This window comes from Macrotis lagotis, chromosome 1, assembly GCF_037893015.1.
Source record: "Macrotis lagotis isolate mMagLag1 chromosome 1, bilby.v1.9.chrom.fasta, whole genome shotgun sequence".
In the NCBI taxonomy this organism is placed as follows: Eukaryota; Metazoa; Chordata; class Mammalia; order Peramelemorphia; family Peramelidae; genus Macrotis; species Macrotis lagotis.
Genome location: NC_133658.1, coordinates 547,925,166 through 547,946,511, shown reverse-complemented (window position 1 = coordinate 547,946,511; position 21,346 = coordinate 547,925,166). Strand labels below are relative to the sequence as shown.

The 21,346-nt window shown below is 37.3% G+C and overlaps 1 protein-coding gene across 2 annotated transcripts in view; it reads right to left on the bottom strand.

The window, feature by feature from the left end:
* Positions 1-21,346, bottom strand: part of ZPLD1 (zona pellucida like domain containing 1) — a 104,088-nt gene that overhangs the window by 8,721 nt on the left and 74,021 nt on the right. For both annotated transcript variants that reach the window (XM_074233520.1, XM_074233528.1), the window contains 3 exons: positions 17,698-17,795; positions 13,515-13,595; positions 4,462-4,633 (listed from right to left, as the gene is read on the bottom strand). In XM_074233520.1, the coding sequence (XP_074089621.1) occupies positions 4,462-4,633; positions 13,515-13,595; positions 17,698-17,795 (351 nt within the window). The remainder of the gene's footprint in view (positions 1-4,461; positions 4,634-13,514; positions 13,596-17,697; positions 17,796-21,346) is intronic.

Below are 21,346 nucleotides of genomic sequence, written 5' to 3'. Positions count from 1 at the left end.
TTCATTGAATTAAGTCTGTTTCTTTATGACCATTTTGGAAAGGAGGTTCCTCTGGACCAATGGCCACACATTTAGTTTTATTCACGTTCATTTGTGTGTGCATTTAATTACTTGGCATGTTTTTGCTACAGTATTTCTTCCTTTGGCTTGGGTCACATTTCTCATTTCCCACCATTCCAATTGTGCTTTGCCTCATTAATTTACATAGTTCAATAGCTCTCCTGAATGAAAGTTCTGTTTATTAAACTTTTTCTACACTTATTTGACTCAATGTTTGAATAAATCCATCCAATAAAATCCTACTAAGTACCAAGGCAAGGTTTAGTGCATATTTCACTTAATCCATCCTAACATAATTGAGAGCTTAGGCTCCCTGATTTACAGAAAAGAGATCATTGGTTCTGGACTCCAGGGACCTGATTTCAAATCCTGCCTATAATCCTCACAAACAAATCCTTATCTCCCTATCCTTAAGACAAAAAAAAAAAAAAAACAGATGAACCTTCCTCCCTAACTATTGTTATATATCTCTCTCTTCTCTTTTGTGGCTAAATTCCTTGAGAAAGTCATCTACAACAGGTTATTCCAATTCATGTCCTCTCATTTCTATCTAAACTCACAACAATTTGGTTTCTGACCTGTTCAACTGAAACAGCTCTTTCCAAAGTTACCAAGAGAATCCTTAATTGGCAATTCTAATGGTCTATTCTCAGTTCTTGTTCTTTTTGACCTCTTTGTCATCTTTAACACTGTCAAACATCCTCTACTCCTGCTTTTCTTTCTACTTAACTGACCATGCTTTCTCAGTCTCCTTTGCTTCATCCAGGTCACTCCAACTTACCATGGTTATCCTTCAAGGCTCTTTCCTGGGAGCTTTTCCCCCACCCCACCCCCATATCTTACTTGCTGATTTCATCATCAGTACCCAAGGATTCAGTGATGAAGATTATTCCTAAGTCTGTGTGTGTGTATCTCCAACCTTAACTTCTCTCCTGATCTCGTTTCATAGAACCAACCTTTGCTCCCCTCCATATATTCTGCTCTCTAGATACAATAGCTTTCTTGTTGCCCCTTCAGTAGCTCATAACTTCATGGCTGTCCCTCATTCCCCACCCCAGGTATCACTGGTGTACTCCAAGAGGCAGTATAAAAATCCCCCTTTCTGTGAGAGGCCTCTTTCATGGCCACTCCTCATCTTCCAGAACCTTCCTTCAGAAATCATTTTCCATTTAAATTAATTGTCTTACATGGACCTAGTTATTTGCATATTATCTCCCTGTGTAGAATATAAACACTTTTTAAAAAAAATATTTCCATATTAGTCATATAGAAAGAAGAATTTTCAGAACAAGAAAGAATTTTCAGAACAAAAAAGAAGAAAATCATGAGGAGAAAAAAACAAATTTTAAAAAGTGAAAATAATGTGCTTTGGTCTATATTCAAATTCCATAGTTCTCTCTCTGGATGTGGATGGCATTTTCCAGCACAAGTCTTTTAGAATTATCTCTGATCACTATACTGCTGAGAAGTATGTCATGTTGATAGTCTATCATAGTTGATCACACAATTTTGCTGATAATGTGTATAATGTTCTCCTGATTCTGCTCACTTCACTCAGTACCAGTTGATATAAGTCTTTCCAGATTTTTCTGAAATCCACCTGCTCATGATTTCTTTCAAAACAAACTAGTACTCCATCACATTCATTTATCACAACTTGTTTAGTCATACCCCCCTTGAGAAGCATTCCCTCAGTTTCCAATTCTTTGCCACCACAGAGCTGCAATAAATATTTTTGTACATGTGGGTCTTAGAGATGAGCTCTTTAATGGAATATATTATATTTTTATCTTTGTTTCCCCAGAATGCTAGTTTTCTTCAAAATTCATTCAAAATCTCAACTTCTTCAGGAGGCCTTCTCCCCACTCCTCTCCCCTTCTGGTGTCCACCCCAGAGACTGTCTTCCACATACTCTGTTCATATTTTACATGTACAGAGTTGTTTGCATATCACCTTCCTCCTTAGAATGTGAACTCCTTGAGGGAATTCAAGTCAACAATCATTTATTAAAGTGTCTACCATGTTCTGCAAGAAGCTTTCCTTATCTCCTTTAATGCCTTTCTTCTGTTGATTATCTCCAGTCTAACTTATATAAATCTTGTTTATATGTAGACTTTTGCCAGGTTCTCTGAGAACAGATTATTTTTTCTTTATAATCTTGCAGAAGATAAGATTTTAGCTGAGAATTGATGATGTTTGTCCTTTATTCTCAAACAGGACCATGACATCAGGACAAACATAAATGGTATTTTGAATGAGATAAGGTGCTCTGCTAAGTCACCAACCTCACTTTCTCCTCCAGAGGCATCTGAGTCCAGTGGCCAAATATGAATCAGGATAATGGAGATGGCCCTGGATGCAAGGCAATCAGCATTAAGTGACTTGCCCAAGGTCACACAGCTAGTGTCAAGTGCCTGAGGTCAGATTCAAACTCCTGTCCTTCTGACTCCAAAGACAGTGTTTTATCTACTCTACCACCAAGCTGCCCCAGCTGGTCCTAGAAGAATGTCAGTGAATCCAGAAAATAGATGAGGAAATGGAATGAGGTTTGTTGGACAGTCAATAAAAATGTGTAGAATTTATCTTGTGTTTTTTGTTTGTTTTTGTTGCTGTTCCTTTCTTTATTTCCCCCAGGACTTAGAATAGTGCTAATCACATGGTAAGTGTTTGACAAATGCTATTGAATGACACTAAGTATGTTATGTATGTCCAGGTCTTGACCAAGACTTTGGTCAACCCTACCATGAAAGTAGCTCCTGGTTTTACATATATATATATATATATATATATATATATATATATATATAAATATATATATATATATAGAGAGAGAGAGAGAGAGAGAGAGAGAGAGAGAGAGAGAGACATAAATGATATAGATATAGATATAGATATAGATATAGATATAGATATAGATATAGATGATATATATATATATATATATATGATTCTAGAAAAAGTTAAAAAGAAACTTAAAGACCATCACCTACCCTCACATAAGGAAAATTTAAGTACTTTGCCTAAAGTTTTGTAGGGTACAGAGTTAGGATTCAAATCTAGGTAGGTTCACTTTCTTCTGCACCTGTACAAATTCAGAGTTTGGTGAGGGTTTTTTTTCCCATTGCAGCATAGTTGTAAAATTAAAATAGAAACAGTTGATGTGTTAAAGAAAAACTACTAAAAATCATAGACATAACCATCACCAGTTTGTAGTGAATGAACTTTTTTCCCCTCTTTGGGGAGTGAAGGTAAATTGGGCTGAAATTTGAAGAAAGCTAGCTGGAGAAACAAAGAAAGGTAAAAGTATAGTATTTCCATTAAAGAGTTTCTTCCCTCCAAAAGCCCTCTGCTGCCCAAAGACAAGCTGTGTGTGGAATTGAGGTGAAAAGGTGGTCCACCCCAGAATTTCCACTATAACTCCACTCTCCTGGGGTCTACTTTCCCCCTCCAACTCAATGGAAGCAAAGGATTAAAATCACCTTCTGGCAAAAAAGTATACCAATAAGCATACTGTCCTCAATATAGTTGTTTTTATCCCAAATGTACAAGTTTCTCACAAAGAAAAAGATAGAGTTAAGAATAAGAGCTGTGATTTCAGTGGTATAGGCAGCATCTTTTACGAACTCAGGTTGGAACTCTGAAGTCTTGGAGAATTATCTAGAGACTTAAGGCTGGAGAAGGAAATGAGAAAACCACACCAAAATCTCCATTAGGAAAACTCCAAATGGTATCACAAAGAATAAGACATAACTGAAAATGACTAAACAACAGCAAAGAGAACTAGGGGATTATATGGTTTGACCAGGGCTACACAACCAGAATGTGGATGAATCAGGATTTAAATCCAGTCCTCTATGTCCTCACAAATAACTTGCCCTCTTTTCCCCCCAGACCAATCAACTAATTAATAAACAATTATTAGGCATCTACTTTGTGCCAGGCATTCTGTTAAGGGGATTAAAAAGATACAAAAGAGGGGGATACAAAAAGAGGCAAAAGACAGAGTTCTGCCCTCAAAGAATTTATAATCTAATGGAGGAGATTGATTATTTTATAATTTCATATATACATACATATATATATATATATGTATGTATATATGAGTGTGTATCTATATAGGCATGAACCGGATAAGTCAATTGGAAGAAGCAAAACTTTAGTTCCTGGGAAATGAGCTTATATTTCAAGGATAAACAGCCCTTCCTGTAAACTCCAGAAATAGCCTAATACATGACATATGAGGCTATGATCTGAAAACAGCAGATCCTGGGGGATACTATTTAGACCACTGGACTCTGGGACAAGGCACATTTTATTTTTTAGTGGTCAGTTAGTCCAATGAACTTCTGTTCCAGTTGCTAGTTTGCGAGCATGCAGCATGAGAAATCTGCAAACACTTACAGGAGTGAGGAAAGGACAATCCTCTGCTCTGCACAGTTTGGTCACACAGTGAAGGAAGACAGTGGACATCTTCTGATTTTTGTGCTTCACAAAACGGAACACCTCGAATGAAAACCGACCTTGTTGACTCTTGCCATTTTCAATGACAGTTGTTTGTGGATCTTTGTCGCAGCTATATTTTAGGAGACAAAAAAACTGGGGCATTACCATAGCATAACAATGCTTCATGTTTTTTTTTTTTCTGAGTGTCTTCATCACAACCACCTTAGAAATAAGGGACTACAAGTATTATTTTTTTTTAAAGATTAGGAAACAGGCATCGATGTCTAGCTCAGGGTCACACAGATAGTAAAGTATTAAAATAAGGTAGTGAACCTAGTCCTCCTTATTCTGAGCCTTGTGCCAATGTGACTGTAATTTTTTTAATATGACACCTCACTTTTTAGATTTATTTCCATAACTGAAAGAACAACAGTCTTTGAGGACCATCTAAACCATTCTTCCATTTTAGGGATATTTATTATAATCATAAAACAAAGTGTTGAGTAAAGTCTTAATTACATAGCCATAATTATAGATAATGTACATTATTATGGTTAATTTTTCTCATATAACTCGAGGTTGAACAAAGCATGTGCAACTCAATGATTAGGTGCTGCATGAATAACAAATGTCCTGGACCCTTCCAGCTGGTCATGTGTGACTTAGTGAGTGTATAGTGACTAGAAAGTTCTAGTTACCTACTCTATTTTATATTTTATTAAACATCATCTCTGAGATGGAAATCCATGCTTAGAATTAATTCTATGGAGGGGTGGAGCCAAGATGGCAACAGAAGAGTCTCTTTTATGTGTTTTTCTTTCTATAATATTTCAAAACATCAAATAACAACTCTAAATTTTCAAGAGACAGAACCCACAGAGGGATCCAGTGAGGCAGTTCTCCAGCCCAAGGCAACCTGGAAAAGATTGGAAAGGCTCAGCTCCACAGGGTTAGAGAGGTGGCCCACCAGAGTGATGGAACTTCAGCCTCCCAGAGGCAGCCCCAGGGTGCCTGGGAGCCATGGCTCACAGCAGCAGGGGCAATTTCCTTCCCTACACCCCGGAGAGTACCAGGCACAACTTGGAAGATCAGCGGGGCACCTCTGCCAGAGCTAGCATGTGAAGCCCAGCCCTGAGGGCACTCAGTAAGCAGTGTGGCCATGGCAGCCCAGATCCAGAAGCAGGCAAAGGTTGTAAGCAGGAGCCCCTAGGCAACTGAGCCTTGAGTGCTCAGCCTAGGTAAGGGAGTACAGAGAGACTTCCAAGGTCTGTCCTTTGTACCTGGAACAGGACTCGAGGGACCTGACCACATTCAGATACTGACCACAGTCTAGACCTCCCATAGAACAGCAGGCCCACCCACCTCATCCCTGTGGCAGAGGGGTGAGCTTGTGGTCATTCACAGACCTGGAGGAAGACAGAGCTTCACACACTGAGATCCCTGTGGGGGGGTGTCCCAATAATAATCAACAGCTCAGAAAGCACCCCAAAACCAAGCACCGGCGGGGGAAATGAGTAAAGAGGAAAAAAAAGAGGAACATCATTGAGAAATACATTGTGGGGTGGGGGGCAGAGCCAAGATGGTGACAAGAAAGGATCTTGTGTTAGGCACTCTCTCATAAAACTCATAAGCTAAGGACTCTAACTAAACTTTCGAGAGACAGAACCCACAGAGGGACCCAGTGAGGCAGTTCTCCTACTCAAAGTAACCTGGAAAAGAGCAGAAAGGCTCTACTCCCCCGGGTTGGAGGGGCGGCCGCCAGGGGCGTGACCCACCAGAGCCCAAGAACTTCAGCCTCCTGGAGGCAGCCCCAGGGCACTGGGAGCCGGGGCTCACAGCAGCGGGGGAGTCTCCTGAGCTACACCCCTGGGGAGCACCAGGCACAAATTGGAGGGAGCAGCGGAGGACCTCTGCCAGAGTGAGCACTTGGAGCCCAGCCCTCAGGGCACACAGCTAGCAGCCACCAGCACAGCTCAGATCCAGGAACAGAAGCAGGTGGAGGTGGTAAGCAGCAGCCCCCAGGGCATGAGCCCATTGAACCTAGGGAGGAGAGTGATGAGAGAGACTGTGGAGCTGTGTCCTCTGCCCCTGGAACAGACTCTGGGGCTCTGACCACATTCAGATCCTGATCGCTTTCTAGGCCCCCAAAGAACAGCAGGGGCCCCTTCCACCTCAGACCTGTGGCAGAGGGGGGCGCATATGGTCATTCACAGACCAGGAGGGAAGACAGAGCTTCACGCACTGAGATCCTTGTGGGAGTGTCCCAAAAGCTTAGGAAGCACCCCAAAACCAGGCTCAGGCTGGGAAAATGAGCAAGCAGAGAAAAAAGAACACCATTGAGAAATATTTTGCAAATGAGCCCAAGAAGGACCAAAATACTCAGTCTGAAGATGAGGAAGCACAAGCTCCTGCATCTAAAGACTCCAAGAAAAAACAGAAACTGGGCTCAGGCTATGACAGAGCTCAAAAAAGACTTTGAAAATCAAATGAGGGAATTAGAAGAAAAACTGGAAAAAGAAATGAGAGAGATGCAGGAAAAACCTGAAAATGAAGTCAGCAGCTTAGTCAAGGAAATCCAAAAAAATGCTGAAGAAAATAGCATGCTAAAAACCAGCTTAGGGCAAATGGATAAAACAGTTCAAAAAGTTATTGAGGAGAAGAATGCTTTAAAAAGCAAAATTGGCCAGATGGAAAAAAGAGATAAGAAAACTCTTGGAGGAGAACAAATCCTTCAGACAAAGAATAGAATTCAGGGAGATTGATGAATTTAACAGAAATCAGGAATCAATACTTCAAAACCAAAAAAATGAAAAATTAGAAGAAAATGTGAAATATCTCATTGAAAAAACAACTGATATGGAAAACAGACTTAGGAAAGATAATTTAAAAATTATTGGAATACATGAAAATCATGATCAGGAAAAGAGCCTTGCCATCATTTTCAAAGAATTACTACAGGAAAATTGCCCTGATATTCTAGAAGCAGAGAGAAAAATAGAAATGGAGAGAATGCACCAATTCCCCCCGAGAAAGAGATCCCAAAAAACCAACCCTTAGGAATATTATAGCCAAGTTCCAGAACTCCCAAGTCAAAGAGAAAATATTACAAGGAGCCAGAAGGACACAGTTCAAATATCGTGGAGGTGCAGTCAGGATCACACAGGACTTAGCAGCAAATACATTGGAAGCTCATAGGGCTTGGAATATAATATACTGGAAGGCAAAAGAGCTTAGAATGCAGCCAAGAATCAACTACCCAGCAAGGCTGGATGTCCTCTTCCAGGGAAAAAGATGAACTTTCAATGAACCAGGGGAATTTCAAATATTCCTATTGGAATGGCCAGAGCTGAACAGAAGGTTTGATCTTCAGATACAGGACTAGGGTGAAGCATAGAGACTGGAGGAGAAGGGGAAAATATGAGGGACTTAATGATGAACTGCATGTATTCCTGTACAGAAAAATGACATTGATAATACTTATATGAATCTTCTCAGTTAATAGAGCAGGTAGAGGGAGCTTTTATAGTTGAAGCACAGGAGAAAGCTGAATTCAAAGATAAAATATGGTGTAAAAATCTAGTCAATAGAAAAAAAGGGAAAAGTAATGGGAAAAAGAAAAAGGAGAGGGGAAATAGGCCAAGATATTTCATATAATAAGATTTTTCTTTATTACAATGAGCTATTGCAATGATATGGAAGGGGGGAAGGCAAGGGGGAATGAGGGAAACTTCAGTCTCATCAGAGGTGGTTAGGAGAGGAAACAGCATATATATATATATAAACTCAATGGGGTATAGACATCTGGAGTAAGAAGGAGAGAGGGGGGACAGGGGGACAGGGGGGGATGTGAGTTATGGAGGAGAGGATGGACCATGGGGGGAGAGTGGTCAGATATAACACATTTTCTTTTTTACTTCTTGCGAGGGGCTAGGATTGAATGGCCTGTCCCGGACCATAGGGCCAGGTGGATGCTGGGCCTAAGGGGTGGTAGGGGGGCTCAGGGCCTCTTGACCCCAGAGCCGGGGACCTGTCTGCTGCACCACTCAGCTACCCTACAGCAGAGTCAGAGTGAAAGGAGAGAGAAAATATAGTATATGGTAGTGAAGAAATACGAAAGGAGGGAGTTGTGATCAGCAGTGGCAATGGTGGAAAAATATGGAAGTAACTTTTGTGATGGACTTATCATAAAGAATGTGATCCACCCGTGACAGAGTTGTTGGTGTTGGAACAAAGTCTCAAGCACATTTATTATTATTATTATTATTATTATTATTATTATTAGGGGAGTTGCAGGGCAAATGGGGCTGAGTGGCCTGCATAGCAGGGTGATTGTTGGTGTCTGAGGCCAGATTTGGACTCGGGTGCTCCTGGCTCAAGGGCCAATGCTCTGTCCACCACCAAGCCACCCCTACTATTATTACTATTTTATTTTATTTTGGGTCTTTTTTCTTTTTTTTTTTTTTGTTTTTTGCAGGGCAGTGGGGTTCAGGTGGCTTGCATGTCACACAGCTGGGTGATTGTTGAGTGTACAGGGCCAGATGTAGGTTTGGGTGCTCGTAGCTCCAGGGCTGGTGCTCCATCCATTGCGCCACCTGGCCATACCTACAGTTATTACTATTTTTTTTCATTTTAATTTTTTCTCTCCCCTTTACTTTATCGCTCAAGCAAGTCTATATTTATGGAGGGGAGGGGGTATTTCATTTACTCTTAAACAAGAATATTTTATTAATGTAAAAAAACATGATTTGTACAAAATGAGAATAAATATTAAATAAAAAAGTAAAGAGAAATACATTGTCTATGATTCCAAGAAGGATCAAGATATTCAATCTGAAGATGAGGAAGTATAAGCTCCTGCATCTAAAGACTGCAAGAAAAACAGAAATTGGGCTCAGGCAATGACAGAGCTCAAAAAATATTTTGAAAATCAAGTGAGGGAGATAGAAGAAAAACTGGGAAAAGAAATGAGAGAGATGTAGGAAAAACATGAAAAAGAAGTCAGAAGTTTAGTCAAGGAGATACAAAAAAATGCTGAAGAAAATAACATGTTAAAAACCAGCATTGGTCAAATGGAGTTCAAAAAGTTATTGGGGAGAAGAATGCTTTAAAAAACAGAATTGGCCAGATAGAAAAAGAAATAAGAAAGCTCTCTGAGGAAAAAAACATCCCTCAGATGTAGAATGGAACTTTACGAGAAATCAAGACACAATACTTCAAAACCAAAAGAATGGAACTGGGGCAGCTAGGTGGCACAGTGGATAAAGCACCAGCCCTGAAGTCAAGAGTACCTGGGTTCAAATCCGGTCTCAGACACTTAATAATTACCTAGCTGTGTGGCCTTGGGCAAGCCACTTAACCCCATTTGCCTTGCCAAAAAAACCCAAAAGAATGAAAAATTAGAAGAAAATATGAAACATCTCATTGAAAAAACAACTGATCTGGAAAACAGATTCAGGAAAGATAATTTAAAAATTATTGGGATACCTACAAGTCATGACCATGAAAAGAGCCTTGACATCATTTTTAAAGAATTCCTATAGGAAAATTGCCCAGATATCCTAGAAGCAGAGGGCAAAATAGAAATTGTGAAAATCCACCGATCTCCCCTGGAAAGAGATCCAAAAAAACCAACCTCCAGGAATATTATAGCCAAGTTGCAGAATGCCAAAGTCAAAGACAAAATACTACCAGCAGTCAGAAGGACATAATTCAAATATCGTGGAGCTGCAGTCAGGATCACACAGGACTTAGTGCAACTACATTAAAGGCTCATAGGGTTTGGAATATAATATTCCAGAAGGCAAAAGAGCTCAGAATGTAAACAAGAATCAACTACCCAACAAGGCTGGATGTCCTCTTCCAGGGAAAAAGATGGACTTTCAATGACCCAAGGGAATTTCAAATGTTCCTATTATAATGGCCAGAGCTGAACAGAAAATTTGATCTTCAAATACAGGACTCAGGTGAAGCATAGAGAGTGGAGGAGAAGGGTAAAATATGAGGGACTTAATGATGATGAACTGCATGTATTCCTGCATAGAAAAATGATACTGAGAATACTCATAAGAAACTTCTCATTTAATAGAGCAGGTAGAAGGAGCTTTTATAGATGAAGCACAGAAGAGAGTTGAATTTGAAGATATATTGTAAAGATGGCTAAAAGGGAAATGTAATGGGAATAAGAGAAAGGAGAGGTGGAATAGATTAAGATATTTCATATAATAAGATTTTTTATTACAATAAGCTATTGCAATGATATGGAAGGGGGGAAGGTGAGAAGGAATGAGGGGACCTTCACTCTCATCAGAGGTGGCTCAGAGAGGAAACAGCATATATACTCACTAGAGTATAGACATCTAGAGTAAAGGAGAGAAGGGGGATGGGGGAAGGGGGAATGTGAGTGATGGAGGAGAGGGTAGACTATGGGGGACAGTAGGCAGATATAGCACATTTTATTTTTTTACTTCTTGCAAGGGGCTGGGATTGGATGGCTTGTCTGGGACCACAGGGTGTGGTGGTTGCTTGGCCTTAGGGGTGGTATGTGGACTCGGGGCCTTTTGGCCCCAGGACCATTAACCAGTCTGCTGCACCACTTAGCTACCATACAGCACATTTAAGAAGAGGGACAGAGTGAAAGGAGAGAGAAAATATAGTATATGTTAGTGAGGAAGTATAAAAGGAGGGAGTTGCAATCAGCAATGGTAACAATGGAAAAATATGGAAGTAGCTTTTGTAATGGACTTATCCTAAAGAATGTGATCTACCCACGACAGAGCTGGTGGTGTTGGAACATAGACTGAGGAACATTTTTAATTATAATTATTATTTGGGGGGTGGGGAGTTGCAGGGCAAATGGGGTTGAGTGGCTTGCCCAGGGCCATACAGCTGGGTGATTGTTGGGTGTCTGAGGCTGGATTTGAACCCGGGTGCTCCTGACTCCAGGGCTGGTGCTCTGTCCACTGTGCCACCTAGCCACCCCCCACTATTGTTGTTGTTGTCATTATTATTTTTATTATTTTATTTTATTTTACTTTGGGGTTTTTTTTTTGGTTTTTTCAGGACAATGGGGTTGGGGTGCCTTGCCCAGGGTCACACAGCTGGGTGATTGTTAGGTGTCTGAGGCCAGATTTGAGCTCGGTTGCTCCTGACTCCAAGGGTGGTGCTCCATCCACTGTGCCACCTAGCTGCCCCTATTATTTTTTTTTATTTTAATTTTATTTTTTTCTCTTTATTGCTCATGAGGATCTATACTTTTGGGGGAGGGGTATTATGTTTACTCTTAAGAATATTTTAGTAATGTATTAAAAAAATCATAATTTTTCCAAAAATAAAAATAAATAAATATTTTTAAAAAGAAGTAATTCTAAGATGTTAAGGCAACCAGAGGATCTTTAATTCCTTTGTCATAGCTGATTCATGGATGGGAGAATTTTTGCAACAGAGAAGATAGCCACAAAAAAAGGAGGCTTCTAATCTCTGATTGGACTGGTCAAAAAACATGGACTTTGTAGACACAGTATGAACCAAAGTAAATGGAACTTTTCAGCAAACCAACATACTTCTTTTATGTCCTAAAATATTTTAAGTTTCAACTAATTAAAAGAACATAACATCAGTTGCTGCAGAATATTGGTTTGAATCTTTCTGTCAACATACACAAGTGAGTATGAAGTCTGAAATAAAAATCTGTCTATTATCTGATTCATATTATATATTAAATGACTTTCTTCTAAGCCCTTTGGGGCATGAGTCAAAATATCAACCTTATGTAATTTTTTTCCATAGAGTGGGAGAATGTAATGAGTCAAATAACACAAGAAAAGGAGTGTAACCTCTTTCAATCAAGATTTTTCAATCAACCCAGGACTGAACATTGTCAGGCAACAAGAGATTTTAGAAGAGAGATAGATAGCTCCCATAGCTCAAATGCAGAAGGCTTTGGTGTCCTGGTCCTTTGGGACTACCAATGGTTCTGTTGTTAGATTCACAACAAACCTGTGAAATTCTTGTCCAAGGGGAGCAGATGTGGGTTCATTAAATTTCATTGACCTAGTTTCTGGGGACCATCCTACTAGAATAGAAGTAGTGAAACATGCTTTGTGCTTCCCATAATGCTGCTTCTCCCTATCCAAGAGCTGCAGTGAATCAAGCCAACTGCATATCACAATCCAAGTTTGGGTCAATTATCATCTACAGTCAGAATCTTTACTTATACTATTGAGTCCTGTTCACTTTTCTGATCCCAAACACTGAATATTGAAACACTAAAAAAATAAAACTATAGTACAATCCATCACCATTTGCTAGAGACTAATAGTACAGTTATTGGCTGAGAAAAATGAGGTATAGGCCAAACGGGACTTGCATGTGAAGTAGCTTGATAAATGAGATGAAAATTTTTTTATCCTAAATTATCTGAATTATTGTCTTAATTTTTTCTTCTTTCTTTAAAAAAATAATAGCTGGCATTTATATAGTACTTTAATGTCTTTAAAGCACTTTTCAAACAGTATCTAATTTTATTCTCACCTGAGAAGGAGCTAGTATAAATCTCATTTAACATTTGGGAAACCTGTGGCAGTCAGTGATTAAAAGTGTTCTGATCAAGGTCACACAGCTAGTAAGTGAGGATGGATCTGAACTCAGGTCTACCATGACCCCAGGTCCAATATTCAATCCATTGTGTTACCTAGCTGCCTTCTTTGATAAGGATGACAATAGAACAAATAGTTGGCCACTATCTTCTTTGGAAGAAAATTACTTCATCATTTTCCCTTCTTAATCATGAATCAGCCATTTTGATGGGCCAAACTTATTCCTAACTTTCAATTACTTTGACCTACTCAGTAATCAGTGTTGAAAGTAACTCCACAGAGCAAGTATAAATACCCAAATCTGAAACTCAATTTTTAAAAAAATACTAAAAATGGTTATCAGGTTATCAAGGCTAGCACAGCTAATCAAGCACAGCTAGATTTTAGATTTAAATTGAAGCCTCAGGAAACACCTACCTAAAGAATAGGTCATATCGTATATCATCATTTGGGTTCCCAGATGGAGTAGTGTAGCAATAATCCATCAAAACATTCCACCTATAGAAGAAAGCAAGGATGATCAGATCCATAGATCCAACTGTTTTTGGATATAACTAATAGTTTGAAGTAAAGAAAAATAATTGTCTGAAATCTCTGGATCGTTTTTAATATAGAGAATTTATTTACTACTATTTTAAGATAATAGCCCCTCATCTTTATATATTGTTTTAAGGTTTTCAACATACTTCCCTCATAACATCTCTATAAATTATTAGATAGCAGTGTCTGTATTATTTATTATTCCCTGCTTTACAAATAGAGAAATCAAGGCTTAGAGTGATTCAGTGAATTGTTCAAAGTCACATATTCTAACAGTCAGAACTCAAACTCAAACCCCCAGACCTCCCCCCCCACCCCACTGCAAAGGAGTTAGGTGAGTTCTACTGATTTATTTTTTGTTTTATTTAGTTTTTTAATTTTTTATCTTAAATACAAAATAAGAAAAAAACATTATCATGTATGTAACAAAGCATAAGAGAGGATTCATAATATAAAGCAATAAATTTTCACCTCAAGAAAATCTATATAATAAACACAATCCACTGTATTCATGATTGTCCATCTTTGATTCCTTATTGATTTTCTTCTATTTATCTGTATATAGGCACACACATACCCACATATATATATATATATATATACATAGATTTCTATATATATTCTATATATTTCTATATATTCATAGAGTTCTTTATATAGAGTTCTCTATAATATTTCCTGAAAGTAATACAACTCCCCACTTTTTTTACTGCATTTTTCTTATTATCTTGTCCTCCTATCCCTTAACCTACCACCCTTCCAAGCATCCCTCCCTTCTAAAATTTGTCTTTCTAGAGACCTTAAGGAGCCCCTCAAGCAGATAATTTCCATCCCTCTTCTTTTCCCAGCATTTCTGATTTGCTTTCAGGATTAATGCTGCCATTGGGAGAGATGTCATGGGTGACAGAGTAGGAGAGGATAGAAAAAGATTGTTTCCAGGAGTAGATTCTATAGGAACCCATGAGACACTGTTTACTTTGACCCATGCTTTTCAACACATCAGTATCGTGAAATGAGCCACAAGTTACTGGTGTTTGGCAAGCAACAGAGGAGGGAAGGAGGCTATACAGATGATCAAGAAAAGCTTTCTTGACAGCTTTGGGGAATGTACTTTTATTTTTCAGTGTTCCTAATTATATCATGTTAGGTCTAAGTGAACCTCATCTTATCATATTGTACAATATGTGTTTTAGAGGGTATGCTCACATCCTATTTCTATTTCAGATTCATAATTCTCACAATATTTCAAATTTATTATTATTATTATATGTATTATATTATATTGCATATTGTATCTGTTATTATGATCAGTGATATTACTATTGTAATTATTTTAGGGCACCAAAAATCATGCCCATGTAAGATGGCAAACTTAATTGATAAATTTGTCTTCTGACTTCTCCCCTTCTCCAGTTCTCCTTCTCCAGTCTCCCTATTACTGAGGTACAACATTATTGAAATTAGTCCAATTAATAACCCTACAATGGCCTCTAAGTGTTCACATAGAAGGAAAAGTCCATCAATGAGACAAATTCCTTTGTTGTTTTATTTTAAGAAATTGCCAAAGCCATCCCAACTTTTGGCAAGCACCACCTTGATCAATCAGCAGCTAATTACATCAAGGCAAGACCCTTGCCCCAGAAGAAGATTGACTCATGAAGGTTCTGATGAGAGATAGCAATTTTTAACAACAAAGCCTTTTTAATTGAGGTAGACAATTTTTTTTTAGATTTTTGCAAGGCAATGGGGTTAAGTGGCTTGCCCAAGGCTACACAGCTAGGTAATTATTAAGTGCCTGAGGCCAGATTTGAACTCAGGTACTCCTGACCCCAGGGCCAGTGCTCTATCCACTGTGCCACCTAGCTGCCCTGAGATAGGCAATTTTTAAAAAACAATGCTATTGCACATTTAATGGACTATAGAATAGAATAAATATAACTTTCATATGCACTGGAAAACCAAAAAATTCATGTAACTCACTGTATTATAATATTTACTTTATTGTGTTGGCCTAGAACTAAACCCACAATATCTTGAAATATATTTGTCTGCATATAAAGCACTCAGACCAGTGTGACAGAAAAGTAAGACCCCTTCCTCTGCCACTTTCTTCCTGACTGATCTTGGATTAATCAATTTACTCTTTGGAGCCTTCATTGACTTACCTGTTAAAAGAGAGAATTGAACTAGACTATTTGTGAAGCCCTTTTCTATATTAAAATTCTATGTCTTGTTGTTAATGTAAAGAATATATATATATATATATATGTATACATATATATACATATATATACATATATATACGTATATATATATATATATATATATATAACCAAGGAAACAAACCAACAACAATTTTTTCCCAAAAACTGTGATGGCATTTTCTTTTGTGTTTTTGCAAGGCAATGGAGTTAAGTAGCTTGCCCAAGGTCACACAACCAGGCAATTAAGTGCCTGAGGTCCAATTTGAACTCAGGTCTTCTTGAATCCAGGGCTGGTCCTGACTCCTCTTCCTGAGTTAAAATCCAGCCTTAGATACTAACTGTGTGATCTTAGGCAAGTTACTTAATTCTGTATTTCCTCATCTGTAAAATGAGCTGGAAAAATATCTCTCCTAAGAATCTCTGCTAGTGAATCCAAAGAACATTGTACATCCTAACAGCAACATGGGGTTGATGATCAATCTTAATGGACTTGCTCATTCCATCAATGCAATAATCAGGGAAAATCTTAGGGCTTTTACAATGGAGAATACAGTCTGTATCCAGAGAAAGAACTGTGGAGTTTGAACAAAGACCAAAGACTATTGCCTTTAATTTTTAAAAATGTTAACTTATTATGTAATTTTGCTATCTCATATTGTATTTTTTTCCTTAAGGATATGATTTCTCTCTCAACACATTCATCTTAGAATAATGTATAGCATGGAAACAATGTAAAGACTAAATGTGGGGGGGGTAGGAAAGTGAGATTAAGGGGAAAATTGTAAAGTTCAAAAATAAATAAATTAATTTAATTTAAAAAAAAATCTCTGCTAGCAACTCTGCTAAGAAAATCCCAAAGAGTTGTACACAACTGAAACAAATAAACAACACATACCCAACTATCCAAAGAAAAGTGGAGGAACACATGAAGCCCAGCCACAGTATGGAGTCTCAGGATTAGAATGTGCATCAATGTAGGAAATACCCACAGAGCTGAAGGCACAAATCCTGAAAGTATTAAACTGGGTAAATCAGTTCATTCAGAAAGTAGAAATGATGGGGTGAGAGGAAAAGGAGAAGGAAAGGTCACATCTAGGCCACCTCGGAAACCTCTTAATCTTAACTCTTATAATAGTAATTCAATGACACTTCTAAATCTAACCACTGGGTATTTACCAAAACACATAATCTGAGAGAAGAACTTTAATTTCTACCTTCCCTTTGGCTGTTAAATGGTACAATGGATAAAGCCCCAGACCTACAGACAGTAAGATCTGACCGGATCAAATTCAGCCTGAAACACTTTAACAAAGGTGTGTCCTGAGCAAGTCAATTGACTTCTGTTTGCCTCATTTTCCTGGGGCAGTATAGCACCTATCTTCCAGTGATGTTATGAGTATTAAATGAAATTGTCAAATTTTAATTGTTAAATTAAAACTAAATGAAATTGTTAAGTACATATCACAAGGCCTGGCATGTAATCAGTGCTTAATAAACTCTTGTTTTCTTCCTTTCCTTGCTGTTTTAATTAAGCCTATCAGTTTCCAGGTATTAAGTGAACTCTAATCTCTAGTTTTATTGTTCTGAAAACTTTTCAGACTTCTGTCCAATGATGCTGACCTGAGGAGAATTCTTGTTTGTAAATCAGTGGCATCAGATGGCATACAAAGAATGACCCCCTCACTCAAGTATAATTTGGTATTTCTTTTTGTCTATACATCCAGAGGGGCAGAGCACCAAAAGGATTTTGTGAATTAAAATAAAAATTGAATGAACTAACTTCATAATTCATGAGAAATTTGAGTAACTAAATTACTTTTTTCTTTTTCAAATAAAAAACAAGAGTATAACAATACCTGCCATCCAGATTGGTAGCTCGTACCGCTGCAAATATTTTGGTTTTCAAAGGTAGTCCTGCACTAGGAACAATCAGTTGTTGACTGTAGGTTGAATCCTGTTGGTTAAAAAAAATAATAATATTACAGTCAACTCAAATGAAACATGTAGAATAAGAATAGTAGTGCTAAACTAGATATTAATTCATTTCCCTGTAAGAGACATGGGTGAATAAAAATGCACAATTGCAATAAAGAACCACAGAGAGTTTCCTTAAATTGTCTTGCCATTCTTCTAGCTCCCAGGGATGGTGGCACCAAATCTACAAAGCTTGTCTATGACTTTTAAATCTTCTTCCACCAAGGTTCATTAGTTGGTTGGATAGTTTTTTTTCCCTTTCTGGGTTCTAAGCTAACTTTGTTGCTTTTTGAAAGTTGCTATAATTTTCAGAGAATATTCTATTTTGGGGGAGTATTCAAGATAATCACCAGCCTAATAAAGAGATTAAAGTGAACCTGAGCCTTGTAATTCCTTACCCCAAGCTTGATTCTTAACTTTGTAAAAAGCACAGAGTAAGGAGGGAAAATGGTGGACCTGGACCCTCCTAAAGGTATCCAACGGCATTTGGATAAAGTAGATCTACTAACTACATGAAGGATATAAAAACTTTATTATCCATCCCATCAGAACTTCACAGATAACACGGACCCAAAAGAAAAGTATTATTTGATGGAACTACAATTAAGTCAGTCAAACCTCTCAATCCTAGAAATGAAGGAATAAGATCACTAGGCAAACCAATATGTCCCTTTTCATCACTAATATAAAAAGAATAATATGACCCCAAATACTTAGAAGAAACAAAGAAAAAAATGTAATTTTTAACTAAATCATTGACATCATTGTAAAAGAATCCTCCAGTGATGTGGGTCAGCAACTCATCTAAAAATCAGAATTTATCTGGGACACTTAGAAATTAATTGTCAAAGTTGCGATGAACCCAGGTCTTCCTAATTCCAAGGTGTGTTCATGTTCTCGTTCTCTCTCTCTCTCTCTCTCTCTCTCTCTCTCTCTCTCTCTCCCACCACCTCTCTCTCCTTTCCTAAAAATTTTCTCCAATATTTAGTTTATTGAAAAAAGAGACAAGGATGGCATCACAAATTGCATGTTAGACTTAAAGTCAATAAGTCCACAGGTTCAAATCCTGGCTCTGGCCCTTACTAGCCATGAGCTCCTTTACAAGTCATTTAACTTTAAACCTTTGGCAACTCCCTAGCATTTAGCTGCCAAGGCATTTCTTGCTTTCAATTTACACAATTAAAATTATTCCAACTAAATTTTAATGTTTCAAGTATAGTTAGTAAAAGTTAGATTCTATAACAACATTCTAGTATGATAAATTTAGTTAGTTATTTTTCCAAATGAAATAAACTGCAAATCTGGTGATGGCATATAAAAGGGGTCAAATCCAAAACAAAGACTCAGTGTGGACAATTGTTTAAAAGTTGCTCAGATTGATTTAACTTTTTAACTAAATTCATTATATTTTCAAATATCTTGTGTTTTGTTTTGATAAAACTTGCTTTAGTTATTATTTTCTTTCCTACTGAAATGGTCCTTGATTCTAAGTTTTTATATGAAGCACAAAAATATGGGTTTTATTTTATCTTACATAAATAAGATCTCAGGAACCATTCAATGCAACATTTTATTTGAGGACCAATACTAACAATTAGAAAAAATAGAAACAACAAAAACTGTCATTATATCTACAAGTCTTCTCTTTCAGTGGAAAAATAATTCAGGAGACTGGACATGATACTTTATTAATTGTCACTCAGAGATTATTTTTTTGCTTTTCTAAAATCAAGAGCCCTGCCTGATCCAGAATACACAACATTATATAAATTAAAGATGCTTGAGTCACCTGAAATTCTTTCCTTTTTGCCCTCCTGTATCTTTTTTTCCCATACTTTTCTCTCTTCTTTCTCCCCTTCTCCCCTCCCTCCATTCCTCTCTCCCTCCTCTCTCTCTCTTTCCCTTTCCTTCTTTACTCTCTTCTGCTAACTCACTATACTTTTTTCTCCTCTTTCCCTCTATCGTACTCTTCTCTCTCTCTCTCTCTCTCTCTCTCTCTCTCTCTCTCTCTCTCTCTCTCTCTCTCTCTCTCTCTCTCTCTCCTTTTTTCCCTCTCCCATCCCCATCTTCACTCTCTATTTTTCCCTCTCTCTCCCTTCTTTCCTTCTTTTCTCCCAAATAGCATGCAAATGTAAATCAAATGGTTGAAACTTTTCAGTTGAGCACTACAGAGTTATTGAGTTAGTCCTCATAACAATGTTCAATTTCTGGCTTTATTCAGTGACTGGTACTAGAGTACATTTGCTGAGTATTCCGTTATTGTAGTATTAAGTTACTTGGCAACATCTCCTCTTGGGAGAAAGTTTTTAAAATGACAGAAATGCAATCTTCATTCCAACACATTTTAATTTGTTTTTTAGAACTCTGTGGTGTCTGACTACAAACTTATAAACATGATTTTTTTTAAATGCCTTTGGAAAATGTCCTACTACAATATTTATAGCTCATTATATTCAAAGTATAAAGCACTGACTTTTAAATCAGTTGCATGAATTATAACTCAGTGCCATGATGACATGAATAATAATGTAAAAATCAGATTCATAATTTACAAAAATGTTGCTTGATAGATTTAAAAATTGATATTTAAATCAGGCATTTAAAATGTATGAATAAAAAATTTTAATCAACATGAAAATATCATTTTGAGGATTAATGCTACTGTTATAAATAGAAATCTATGTATTTTTCACATTTTGCTGCCACTGTCTATATTTACATGACAAAAGTTTAGACAACACTCTGTTTTTCAATCCAAACCATTTCAGATATGAGGGAATTGTAAAAAGTCAAAGATCCATATTTAAAATATTAACACATTCAACCTAATTATACTTAACAAAGAAATATTTTATGTTTTCCTATATTTTTCTTCTAAAATATAACAATATTTATGAAACTTTGACCCCCCCAGTTATATATAGAAATGTATGTACACACATTAAAATGTAACTAAAATGACAATTTGGCATAATCTATAATTCGTTCCATGTGTAACTATATTCATTTTTTTAATCTGGGGAGTGGGGAGACAGACCTGTGAGTTTTTGGTTAGAAATGCAAACTGTGGAAACTCTGTCTATTAATACACACACACACACAGGCAACTGGTCTAATAAAGTCTTGGAGAATTGACTGGAATACTGAAGAATGGTAACCTTATATTTATGTCAGAAGCAGGATTTGAACTAAAGTCTTCCTTATTCTTAAGACTGCCTTCTGTCTGTTTGAAGTACTACCCCCTCTTTAATAATTATACAGAATCAAATTTATAAGAAATCAATAGTTGGTAAGAAATTGGACCTTTTAGCACATCTTCATCTCTTAAGACATACAAATAATGATAAAGAGATATAGACCTTACTAAAACATTATCAGATATTGTTTTTAAAATGCATGTATATGATGCATATTGTTTGCATGCATTACAAATACACTTCTCTAATTGTGTATATATGAATAAGTAGGATATAAATGTCTTATCCCAATTAGAAGAACCTAAATGAGTTAGGAAGGTCGGTTTCTTTCAAC